Source organism: Pongo pygmaeus, chromosome 1, assembly GCF_028885625.2.
Source record: "Pongo pygmaeus isolate AG05252 chromosome 1, NHGRI_mPonPyg2-v2.0_pri, whole genome shotgun sequence".
NCBI classification, from domain to species: domain Eukaryota; kingdom Metazoa; phylum Chordata; class Mammalia; order Primates; family Hominidae; genus Pongo; species Pongo pygmaeus.
Genome location: NC_072373.2, coordinates 99,619,672 through 99,632,552, shown reverse-complemented (window position 1 = coordinate 99,632,552; position 12,881 = coordinate 99,619,672). Strand labels below are relative to the sequence as shown.

Below are 12,881 nucleotides of genomic sequence, written 5' to 3'. Positions count from 1 at the left end.
TCCGACTCCCTGGTTCAAGCGATTCTCCTGCCTCAGCCTCCCAAGTAGCTGAGATTACAGCCACGTGCCACCACGCCCAGCTAATTTTTGTATTTTTAGTATAGATGGGGTTTCACCATGTTGGCCAGGATGGTCTCGATTTCCCGACCTCGTGATCCGCCTGCCTCGGCCTCCCAAAGTGCTGGGATTACAGACGTGAGCCACTGAGCCCGGCCAGAGACTCAATCTTTCTTATTAGGTTGGTGCAAAAGTAATTGCATTTTTTGCCATTAAAAAAATGGCAAAAATCACAATTTCTTTTGCACCAACCTAATACTATTCTAGTCAAATAGGAATAATAACTTATTTCCAGGAAAGAAAAGACTGTTTCCCTACTTCCCTTAGGAAATCCATTAAAGATACTCTGACCTAGCTTTACAAGTCTATACCAGAAATTTGGTAAGTTTAAGGACACAGAACATAGCTTACATATTGCTCTTTAATCCTATTTTTTCCCCTGAAACCTGAGAACATGTTTTCTTTTCTTTTTCTTTTTTTTTTTTTTTTTTTGAGATGGAGCCTCGCTCTGTCGCCAGGCTGGAGTGCAGTGGTGCGATCTTGGCTCACTGCAACCTCACCTCCTGGGTTCAAGTGATTCTCCTGCCTCAGCCTCCCGAGTAGTTGGGGACTACAGGCGTGCACCACCATGCCCAGCTAATTTTTGTATTTTTAGTAGAGACTGGTTTTCACCATGTTGGCTAGGCTGGTCTCAAACTCCCGACCTCAAATGATCTGCCTGCCTTGGCCTCCCAAAGTGCTGGGATTATAGGTGTGAGCCACTGCACCTAGACGAGAACATCTGTTTTCACAGCATCTACAGAGGTTTCCATAAATAAAATTAAGTTGGCTTTAGTCTTGTTTTGCTTTTATTTTTTAAAAGTAATTTTAAGTTATTTTATTTTTTATTTTATTTTACTTTTAGACAGTCTTGCTCTATCGTCCAGGCTGGAGTGCAGTGGGGCAATCTTGGGTCACTGCGACCTCTGCCTCCTGGGTTCAAGCAATTCTTGTGCCTCAACCTCCCAAGTAGCTGGGACTACAGGCATGAGCCACCATATCCAGCTAATTTTTGTATTTTTAGTAGAGACAGGGTTTGAAGATGTTGGCCAGGCTGGTTCAAACTCCTGGCTTCAAGTGATCACCTGCCTCAGCCTCCCAAAGTGCTGGGATTACAGGCATGAGCGACCAAGCCCAGCCAATTTTAGGTTATTTTAGGTACTAGTCTCATGGAATAGAAAATAATCTTTTAACTCTATATTCCTAAAAATTAAAAAAATAAAAATAAAAAAACAGTATTAGAAGCTAACCACTTATTTTGTAATACTATGTATCAAATACTGGGTGATGTGTTTTATATTCACTACCTTATTTAATCTTCCCAACAACCGTCTGAATTTAGGTACTATTAATATATTCATTGTATCAATAAGGACAGTACTGAGACTTAAAGAGGTTAATTAACTTGTCTAATACAAAGTAAAAACTGTTATCAAAAGCCATGTCTATAAAATTCACCAGATATTTTCAGGAGCTGGAGCCTGAGAATGACAATTAACAGTCAGCTTATATAATTCATTACAACTCTCACTCATCCATAAAAGAACGGTCTAGGCTGGGCGCAATGGCTCATGCCTGTAATCCTAGCACTTTGGGAGGCTGAGGTGGGTGGATCACGAGGTCAGGAGATCAAGACCATCCTGGCCAACATGGTGAAACCCCGCTTCTACTAAAAATACAAAAATTAGCTGGGCGTGGCAGCATGTGCCTGTAATCCCAGCTACTTGGGAGGCTGAGACAGGAGAATTGCTTGAACCCGAGAGGCAGAGGTTACAATGAGCCGAGATTGCACACTACACTCCACCCTGGCAACAGAGCTAGACTCCTTCTAAAAAAAAAAATAACTATATAAAATGAATTTTTCTACTACAAGCTTAGTGAAGTATACAATTTTCTTTTTTATCTTTTTTTTTTGAGACAGAGTCTAGCTTTGTCATCCAGGCTAGAGTACAGTGGCATGATCTCAGTTCACAGCAACCTCTGCCTCCCGGGTTCAAGTGATTCTCATGCCTCAGCCTCCTGAGTACCTGGGATTACAGGCATGCACCGCTATACCGGGCTAATTTTTTGTATTTTTAGTAGAGATGGGTTTCACTGTGTTGGCCAGGCTGGTCTTGAACTCCTTGCCTCAAGTGATCCACCTGCCTCAGCCTCCCAGAGTGCTGGGATTATAGGCATGAGCCACCGTGCCCAGACGAGGAGAACATCTGTTTTCACAGCATCTACAGAGGTTGGGCGCATGAGCCACCATGCCTGGCCCATTAGTTTAAATACCTTAAAGACAGCTCCTTGGATACAGTTAATTGAATACAAGACGGTAAATAGCCAAAGCCAAACAGAAATATCTTGGCCATTATCCATAATTTCAAAGTATTAGTCCTTTTCTATTCCTTAAAAATGCAGATTAACTACTAAAGAACATAAAACTGTAGTGCCTGCTACAGTGTTCAGTTAATCAGTAGTCAATATTTATGGAGTGAATATGATAAATATTTATTCAGAACCAAACCAGGAAAAAAGTTACCTGTTGGAAGCTGTCTCTTAGAAGCTGCTGGTCTTCAGGATGACAGAATTCTACAATATTCTTTCCTAAGAGTTCCTAGAATAGAGAAAGAAGAGTAAGATATATACTTTTTTATTTATTTATTTATTTTAAGATGGAGTTTCGCTCTCGTTGCCCAGGCTGGAGTACAATGGCGCGATCTTGGCTCACTGCAGCCTCTACCTCCTGAGTTCAAGCAATTTTCCTGCCTCAACCTCCCAAGTAGCTGGGATTACAGGAGTGTGCTACCACGCCTGGCTAATTTTGTATTTTTTTTAGTAGAGACGGGGTTTCACCATGTTGGTCACACTGGTCTCCAACTCCTGACCTCAAGTGATCCACCCGCCTCGGCCTCCCAAAGCGCTGGGATTACAGGTGTGAGCCACCGCACCCAGCCAACATATATAATTTTATGGTCATCTAACTGGCCTGGTCCATCAGCTGGGGACCTGGATTTTATTTCTTCTGTTTTAATCCTAAGATTATAGTTAAGTGAGGAGGAGAAAAAAAAAAGACAATAAACAAAAGATGAAATCTACTAAAAAAAGGCAGAATCTGTTAAGGAGCTGGCTTCTAAAATATTTTTCTTTTTCAGAATATTATACATTTATTTTAATGAATTATAAATTTTAGATATAATTTACATTCATAATTCAGCCATTCTAAGTGTATGATTTGATGATTTCTAAATTTATACAGTTGTGCAATGATTACCACAATCCAGTTTTAGAACACATTCACTGCCCCAAAAAGTTCCCTTGTGCCATCTGCAGTCAATCTCTGCTCCCACTGCCCTCCCCAGCCAACCACAAATCTGCTTTCTGCCTCTCTAGTTCTGCTATTTCTACAAATTTCATACAAATAAAACAACACAATGTGGTCTTTTGGGTCTGGCTTCTTTCACTGAGCATGGTATTTTTGAAGTTCATCTACATGGTTGCATTATCAGTAGTTTATTTCTTTTTATGCTCAGTAGTATTCTAACATGGATACAACACAGTTGTGTATTCATTTACAAAATATTAATGGACATTTAAATAGTTTTCATTTTTTTGGCTATTATGAATAATACAGATATGAACTGTGTACAAATCTATGTGTGAACATGTTGTCATTTCTCTTAGGTAGATACTCAGGAATAAAATTGCTAGGTTATAGGATAAGAGTATGTTTAACTTTGTAGGAAACTGCCAAAATGCTTTTGCAAAGCTAGTAGCTATACCATTTTACATGTCTATCAGCAATGTATGAGGGTTCCTTCCAGCTTCTACACATTTTCACCAATACTTTTTGATTACAGCCATTCTAGTGGGTATACAGTGGTATCTCATTGTGATTTTAATTTGCACTTTCCTAATGGTAAAAAGATGTTGAGCATCTTTTCATGTGCATAAATGCATATTTATTCTTCAGTCAAATGTCAAGTCTTGTGCTCTTTTTTTACCAGCTGTTTGTCTTAATGAGTTGTTTATATATTCCTGGTACAAATCCTCTTTCAAGTATATGATTTGTAACTATTTTCTCTCCATTTATGTCTGGTCTTTTCATTTTCTTAATAATATCCTTTAAAGAGGGCAAATTTTAATTACAATTAAATCCAATTTATAATTTTTTTTCTTCTGTGAATCATGCTTTTAATGTCATGTAAGAAATCTTTTGCCTAACTCAAAATCACAAAGATTTTCTCCTAGGAGTTTATTTGTAACTTTAGCTCTTACACATTTAGGCCTCTAAGCTGATTTTTGTAAATTGTATGAGGTAAGATCTATGTGTTTTCATTTTTGGGTGTTTTTTTTTTTTTTTTTTTGCATACAGATATCCAATTGTTCCATTTGTTAGAAATATTTATTTTATCCATTGAATTGTCTTGTCACCTTTGCTGAAAATTAGTTGACAAGGATAAGAATAGACCTTGTCAACTTAGTTTAGCTGAAAATTAGTTGACAAGGATAAGAATAGAATATTCTGGTCTATTGATCTATATATCTATCCTTACACCAACACCACAATGTCTTGGTAATAGCTTTATAGTTAGTGTTGAATCAGGTAGTGTAAATTCTCTTTGTTCTTTGTTTTCAAGACCTCTTTTTCACCAACCTCTTTCACATAGCCACAGCCAGAAGTCCTTCCGACCCACAACAGTTTTAAAAGTTTATATGATGCGTCAATTCAGAGATGGCTAACTGCTCTGTTGCACGAGTAAATTATAATAACTGGTGCTAAATCTGCATGTTTTATGGGCCATTATTCATTTAGATAATTACATGAATTATCTAAATGTGGCTATACTGGTATAACTAATTAATATGAGTACCTTTGAATCATTATCTGTATTAATATCAACAACAAAATATAAATACATATTTGTACCTGCTGCTCCCACCTGGTTTGACAAGCCGTATTTCTCTACATGAGATGACAGTCCTAATAGGAAGCTGAAAATAATGTTAGGTACTAACAGAATATGATGATCTCTTTTTCTCAACTGAGGTTGATATGTTTTGGCTGTCTTAGGAACTACATGATTACATAATATCAACATAGCCAAAGGAAAATGGAGGCCTAATGGAGCTCCAGCTCCTCACCTGTGGCTGGTAGCCAACAGTAGCCACACAGCGGTGATCCACAAAAGTGAAGATACCCTCAACGTTGTGTCGGGAGATGAACTCTGTTGGTTGACAAACATTACTCATGTCTGTACAGTTGGGAGAACTAGTTACCTGAGAGTGAAGAGATAAAAATGAGGTAAAATGACACCATTATTTACAGATGTATTTCCTATCTCCTCATGGTCTCTTGCATAGACATAAGATTCCCAGTTTTAGGACTTTCTAAACTTTCACATTTTATCCAAAAAGGAGAAAAAAATGACAATCACAATCAGACAAGGCATAAGGTCTAGCTCTACTCCCATACATTTACACTCTACCAAGTTAGTAAAGTAAGAATAAAGTTTATTCAATCTAAAATCCACATACTTTCATCTGGCTAGACTGAACTCATTACTCAGGGTACAAGTAACCAAGAAACTTATCTATACTTATGAAAAATCAATATAATTCCACTTTTCTATTGTTAGTCAGGTAATGATAAAATGAAAAGGATCTTTCTTTTTTTATATGGGGCAAAGGAAATTAACTGGAAATAGAAAATTAAGCATAGTAAAGCTAAAATTAAGACAAGGGGAAAAAGATCTCCCTCCTCTCATACTTTTCAACTTCTACTTAAATCCAAGAATAGCAACGGTCACTATAAATGCCATATTCCTTCAAATTTTGAGAGTTTTATGGAATTCTTCATTTGTATTCAGAAAGTAAAAGAAAATTAACAGGAATGAATCCTGAAGATCTGTTCTAATTGAAAGGGGATATAGATGTGGAAAATTCATACTTGCCTGCAATCTGCCAATGGCCACTAGGCAAAACTTGCTTCCCTGGCCAGCCTCTGGGTCATCATCTGGGAGGGAAACACCTTCAGAAAGGTGAGGTTAAAAGGTTTAACGGAGACCTCCAACTCAAATGCCTTCAAAACTCAGACAAGTAAAGGTCAAAATAGACCTATTTATGGGCCAGGCACCGTGGCTGACGCCTGTAATCCCAACACTTTGGGAAGCCAAGGTGGGCGGATCACTTGAGGACCAGCCTGACCGACACAGTGAAACCCCATCTCTACTAAAAATACAAAAATTAGCCAGGCTTGGTGGCATGCACCTGTAATCCCAGCTACTTGGGAGGCTGGGGTGAGAGAGTCACTTGAACCCAGGAGGCGGAGGATACAGTGAGCCGAGATTGTGCTACTGCACTCCAGCCTGGGCGACAGACAGAGTGAGACTCCCTCTCAAAAAAAAACCAAAAAGCAAAACAAAACAAAATACATCTAGTTATGAAGAGGCTAAGCATAAAGCAATAGAGAATGATAAATAAGAATAAAAATAAACAATTATATAAAATTTACCATATATGCCAGTCATTGTTTTAAGTATTTACATATATATTAATTCCTACATTTTACCTATGTTAATTATAGTAAACTGGAAAATACAAGTCCTATCCAGAGTATTCTAAAAAACTATGCTGGCCAAATATGGCACATATGAAGACATCCATTCTATGACCACGTTATAGGCAGAAAATTTATGCTTTGCCTAATCTGTAACTTTTAAAGTTAGCAAGCAACCCAAAATGAAGTTATACCAACCATCAATAGTTATTCATGTCCCTTGGAAAAGAGAAAAACCAATGTTTTACACAGAAAGGGAAGAAGACTGCATTTCTCCCGTTTTTGCATAGTTATATTCTTTTTATCCAGAAAAATAGTATTCCTTGATGCTACACAGAGGTATGAAAGATCACATACTTTAAATGTGTGGTTTATATAGTATATAGACTAAGTAGTTCAAATGTCATTACTACTTCAGTTAAATTTTTTAAAATTACATTAATTACTTTTATTGGGTTACCTGCCATATGCCAGGCACTGGGCTGGATGCTTTCCTTAAATTAAATCTAATCCTCACAAAAACCTATACAGGATGTACTAACTCTGAATTACAGATGAGAAAACTGAGCTTTATAAAGGTCAAGCAACTTACCCTAGGTGATGCCACTAATAAGTAACAATGACAGGAATCATATCCAGGTTTTTCCACATCCAAAGTTTAACCTCTTTCCAAAACACATCACCTTGCTTCTCTTTTCTCTTAGTTTCTGTCTCCCCAAAACCCCTACTTTCCAATAATACCCAGGCAGCAGGGAAGTAATAAAGTTGCTAAGATTTGGAAACTCTGACAAGCCAACTTAAAACGTTGATCCCTGCAACCCAATCACCTTTCTCACATTCCTTGTTTGACCTCAAGTTCTAGTAAAGCTAATCTGCTCAAAGCTTGATTTAAAGCCTTTGCAGAGAATATCCTCTTGATAAATTATTACAATAAAGGCATTTTCCCCTTTTCCCTCAAAGTCTTGTTCCTACTTTAGAAATCTTTCTCAAATTAACTGCATTCAATGTCTATGTTTCTTTGCAACAAATGCTTAGAATACATATGTTCAGTATAAATTTGTGCATATAAAAACCACATTCTGTGACACAGCCAATACTGAATCATTTTCCAGCCTGAGTTATCTATCTCCTCAACTGGTATAAAAGCTCAATAATGGAAGGGAAGGATTGTACATTTTCTTTTCCTATTTTCTTTCATTTTATACAAAAGTACATTTCATATACCAGGTATATAATAAATATTAGCTTTCATGGACTCTGTGAGGAACCAACTGTACCAAGGGGAAATATTTACTATTTCACTTTCTTACCTGCTGGGGGCCAGGCCTTGATGTAGCCTGTGCAGTGGACCACCACGAAGTGAGGTTCCCCATCCTTTACAGAGCCAAGTCCATTCCTAGAAGAGTTTCAGGAGTTTGGAAAAAAAAAAAAAAAATCTACCCATAAAACTCAAAGGGCAATGCTGGCTTAGTACTTTTAAGTTTAGGCTCTTAGGAGTTTAGAAAACAGGATAATCATCTTTCCCACCCAAAAACGACCACCACATTTTTACCCTTGCCAAAGTAAAGTAACCAAAAGGTATGCAGTAGGAGGAAAGTAGGTAAAATAGCATAGCAACTTCCTTAAACAGGATTTTCAAGAGAAGTTTTAGAAGTTTAGGAAAATATTGCCAGAAAAAAAGTAAGTGGGAGGTAAGGGATGTAAGTGGGAGGTAAGGGATACAAGTGAGGGCTGCTGAAGGAACGACTACAGTAAGACAGGTAAAAATGTGATGATCTCTGCAGGCATTTGGCCATCCGTTTGGTTTTCACCACTTAGGATCTCACCTGCATCTGTTCCTCACAAAGCTCAGCCTATTCACAGAAACTGGGTCCACAGAACTACTGCCACACCTGTTTCAAGGAACAAAGAGATTAAAAGCAATCAGACTGCCCTATCAAAGAACTTTCCATAGTAATAGCAGAATAACAGGCTCTGGATACAACTAGACATAGAAAATTGGTAATGCTACTAATAATGAAGGATAAAGATAGGTCAAGTTTAGTATTTCTAGAACTTTTAGAATTTAAAGTCAAAATATTCCATATGTTCTTCATATGCAAATATTCTCAACATCAAGAGTTGGCAAGCTTTTTCTGCAAAGGACCAGATAGTAAATATTTTCAGCTTTGTGGGCCAGAAAATCTGTTGCAACTAGTCAACTCTAGCATTATAGCATGAAAATAGCCATAAATAATATGTAAAAATATGGGCATGGCTATGTTCCAATAAAACTTTATTTACAAATAAAGGGCTGTGGTTTGCTTACTCCTGCTCTACATTAACCACAACTTAATGTAATTGCTACAGTTCATTATTATCTTGCTCTTGCCTATGTCTTTGCATTAGCCATGTCCACATATTGGGATACTCCTGCCAATGCTACTTTCCCTCTCCCTATTCTTTAAAATAAAAATAAAACTTACATAGGGTTAATATGTGTCATGCTCTGTTCTAAATATCTTTACATATATTAATTCATCTAATCTTCATAACAACTTTATAAAGTCAGTATTAACATTATCACCAATGTGAGATGATGAAATCAAAGCACAATGTAGTCATGTAATCATCCAAGGTTTCAGAAGATAGCATCAAAGCTAGAATTCAAATCCATAGAATATGGATTAAAACAAAATCCAGCAGTCTGGTTCTAGAAGCTACTCTAAATTACATGCTGGGTGCAGTGGTTCAGGCCTGTAATCTCAGCACTTTGGGAGGCTGATGCAGGCGAATCACTTGAGGTCAAGAGTTTGAGGCCAGCCTGGCCAACATGGTGAAACACTGTTTCTACTAAAATACAAAAATTAGCCAGCTGTGGTGGCATGTGCCTGCAATCCAGCTACTCAGGAAACTGAGGCATGAGAATGGCTTGAACCCAGGAGGTAGAGGTTGTAGTGACCCAAGATCATGCCACTGCACTCCAGCCTGGGCAACAGAGCAAGACTCTGTCTCAAAAAAATAAATAAATAAAAATAAAAATAAATCACTAAACTACATAATGTTCAATTTTGTGCCTCTCCAAGCAAACCTTTAATATCCTACCCGTAATTTCTAGCAACCATCCTCTCAGTACAATGTAGTCAATTTCCATTATATAGCCTGAACTTTGTGACCCTGAGATGCCTTTTGTACCTGTATAGAAAGGACCACCGTATTTTCTACAGAATCCTAAAATGTACAGTATATAATTTATAAACACTAAACACTACCTGAAAGACATAGGAAGTCTCAAATTTCTAACCCAAAAAAAAAAAAAAAAAAAAGAAGAAATGGTCTGAGTAAATGGATATTGCCTTGTGTTGTAACGGGGAAAAAGTAGAGGTTTTGTAGTCAGACTACTATGAATTCAAACAAAATCCTATATCAAACAGTATGTAACAGTGGGAAATGCATTTCTTTTTCGAGACAGAGTTTCACTCTTTTTGCCTAGGCTGGAGTGTAATGGCACGATCTCGGCTCACTGCAACCTCCACCTCCTGGGTTCAAGCAATTGTCCTGCCTCAGCCTCCGAGTGGCTGGGACTACGGGCGCACACCACCATGCCCGTCTAATTTTTTTTTTTTTTTTTTGGAGAGACGGGGTTTCACCATGTTGGCCAGGCTGGTCTCAAACTCCTGACCTCAGGTGATCCACCCGCCTCAGCCTCCTAAAGTGCTGGGATTACAGCTTGAGCCACTGCACCTGGCCAAGTTCATTTCTTTATGTCTGTTTTTTCATCTGCAAAATGGTAACCATCAATCTTACACTACAGGGCAATTGTGAGGATAAAATAAGATGACAGATATAAAGCACCTATCATAGTGTCTGGCAAGTTCAGAAACGTTAGTTCCCTTACCAAATACTTTATTCTGTGTTACAATCCATCTGGGTATGGAGAGTTAAATTTAATCCACTGGAGCTAATCCAACTTAACTCTGACAGAAATAAAACTCTCAGCTCTTGATCCTTCCTATACCAAATCACAATCCTCAGCTTGACACTCACCTCATTCGGCAAATAAACGATCTCCTTGAGCCCATACACATTCTCATGGAAGACTGCTGACCTTCCTTTTTCACTGTTCCAGTCTTTAGATCCAGGATACGCCCTGAAGGAGGATGTGAAGAGCAGTCTGGAGTGCATTTTTGTGTGTGGGGAAGAGGGGGAGAGATACTGAAGGCAAAGATTAAGTAAGCATCCTATTCATGCCCTTAATCTCCTTGCTTATAACAGAACTGACCAAGCAAGAGATGAATTTTTTTTCAAGCCTAAAATACTTCAATTATCATCAATGAATCTCACTCTTAAGTTCAAAGGCAGCACTGAAAATAACATTGTGCAAGGAAAAGTAGGAGTGGAAAGTAGTAGTAGAAAACAAGAGGCAAGGCTATATTCTCATGGCTGATTATCTGTATACACATACAGACATATATACAGAGTAAATGTCATTGGTTGAAAAACAAGTACTTTTCTGTAGTCCCAGCTAATGAGGAGGCTGAGGCAGGAGGACTGCTTGAGGGCAGGAGTTTGAGGCTGTAGTGTGCTATGACTGTGCCTGTGAAGAGTCACTGTACTCTAGCCTCACCAATAAAGCAAGACCTTGTCTCAAAAAAAAAAAAAAAGAATAAAAATAAAAAATTTTAAAAAGAAAAAAACCAAGTAATTTTATATGTTATAGAAACATATAGATCTGTTTGTCTTCTTTATTATACAGAAACGAAGAACAACTTTTGGGGAAAAGGAAGAACTAGAAAAATGAAATCATAAAAACATAAAGGAGGGGAAAACTGGTCAAGTGTGGTGGCTCATGCCAGTAATCCCAGCCCTTTGAGAAGCCAAGATGGGAGGAATGCTGAAGGCCAGGAGTTTGAGACCAGTCTGGGCAACAGACAGAAACTGTCTCTACAAAAAATTTAAAAATTGGCCAAGTGTGGTGACATGAACTACTCCTAGCTACTCAAGAAGTTGTAAGCAGGCAGATTACTGAGCCCAGAAGAGTTCAAAATTACAGTAAGCTACGATGCGCCACTGTACTCCAGCCTAGGCAAGAGAGAGACCCTGTCTTTTTTGGGGGGGGGGGAGAAAAGGAGGAAAACTAAAGATCAACAACACTAATATGAGTATATTGAAATTTCTTGCATTTTAACTACCAGTTTTTATCTGCTTCCATTTTAAATTTTTTTCTAGAGTTGCTCTAGCTATGACTTGTTTCCTCTAGCCAAACTCTGGCCTAAAGACTGAACATAATAAAATAGGGGAGAAAAAAAGAACAACAGTACAGATACAAACAACAACAACAACAGAAAACACCTTATACATTGACCAATAACCATATCTATAGAATAAAAAGCTGTTATCATTGAACCTAGCACAAAGCCAAGCACCAGGAAGTAGAAAAAATACCAGATAATTATCCATACAAATGAGATAAAAACATGGATAATTCTTTTAGAATGGAAAAAAAAAAGTATTGTAGGTTTGGCTTTTACTGTTCTATTTACACTAATATTAAGATAAATGTAAAATATTATCACCAATGAAATATTTTCTAAGGATGAGCCACAAAGTAGATCATCTCATATGGATAAAAAGAACTGACTATATTCATTAAAGGAGAAAATTCTTGAAGCCTTGCCAGAGTCAACAAACCAATTTAACAGCTAAAACATCTCTTAAGCCTCAGGAAAAAAACAAGAAAGGACTTCTCATTCATTTCCCATACACATAACTCTCACCTGTCAGGGCATTTTCTGAAGTGGAAAGCTGCTCACGAAGTTTATCCACATCATCTGGGTGCACCTGATCATAGAGTGTGCTGCCAAACCATTCAGACTGTGGCTGGTTCAAAACAGGAGTCACGGAGTCAGAGACATACACCACCCTGCCTGTCTCACATGAGACAATAAACAGAAAGCCATCTGCTGCCTCCAAGATCAAATGTTTCAGTTCCTGCCCAAGGAAAAGAAATAGAAGTTAATATTGAACTCTGAAAAAACAAGTATTTCTATTCACAGGAAGAAGTAAGACACTTCAGGCCACATGCATCTCTCCGTAAGCAACTGCTGGCTCACACCTGATCCACAGCCACAGGTTTCCACCCTAAATGTAGTTCATCAATAAGAAAGTTTTTTCTAATACATGTTTCCTCACTTTCTCTATGTCACTATCCACCTCTTCCTCTCTATCTCAGGATTCAAGAAGAATAAAAAGGCTTGGGCTAGGC

At 37.9% G+C, this 12,881-nt stretch overlaps 1 protein-coding gene across 14 annotated transcripts in view; it reads right to left on the bottom strand.

Annotated features, from left to right (window-relative positions):
* ARNT (aryl hydrocarbon receptor nuclear translocator) overlaps positions 1–12,881 on the bottom strand; it is a 64,536-nt gene that overhangs the window by 13,808 nt on the left and 37,847 nt on the right. For 9 of the 14 annotated variants that reach the window (XM_054474539.2, XM_054474545.2, XM_054474538.2 and 6 more), the window contains 7 exons: positions 12,394–12,607; positions 10,664–10,766; positions 8,464–8,529; positions 7,948–8,033; positions 6,033–6,109; positions 5,224–5,358; positions 2,621–2,695 (listed from right to left, as the gene is read on the bottom strand). In XM_054474539.2, the coding sequence (XP_054330514.1) occupies positions 2,621–2,695; positions 5,224–5,358; positions 6,033–6,109; positions 7,948–8,033; positions 8,464–8,529; positions 10,664–10,766; positions 12,394–12,607 (756 nt within the window). Of the gene's footprint in view, positions 1–2,620; positions 2,696–5,223; positions 5,359–6,032; positions 6,110–7,947; positions 8,034–8,463; positions 8,530–10,663; positions 10,791–12,393; positions 12,608–12,881 lie in introns of all 14 variants that reach the window. The other 5 variants (XM_054474536.2, XM_054474641.2, XM_063663624.1 and 2 more) reach the window with 1 other exon arrangement.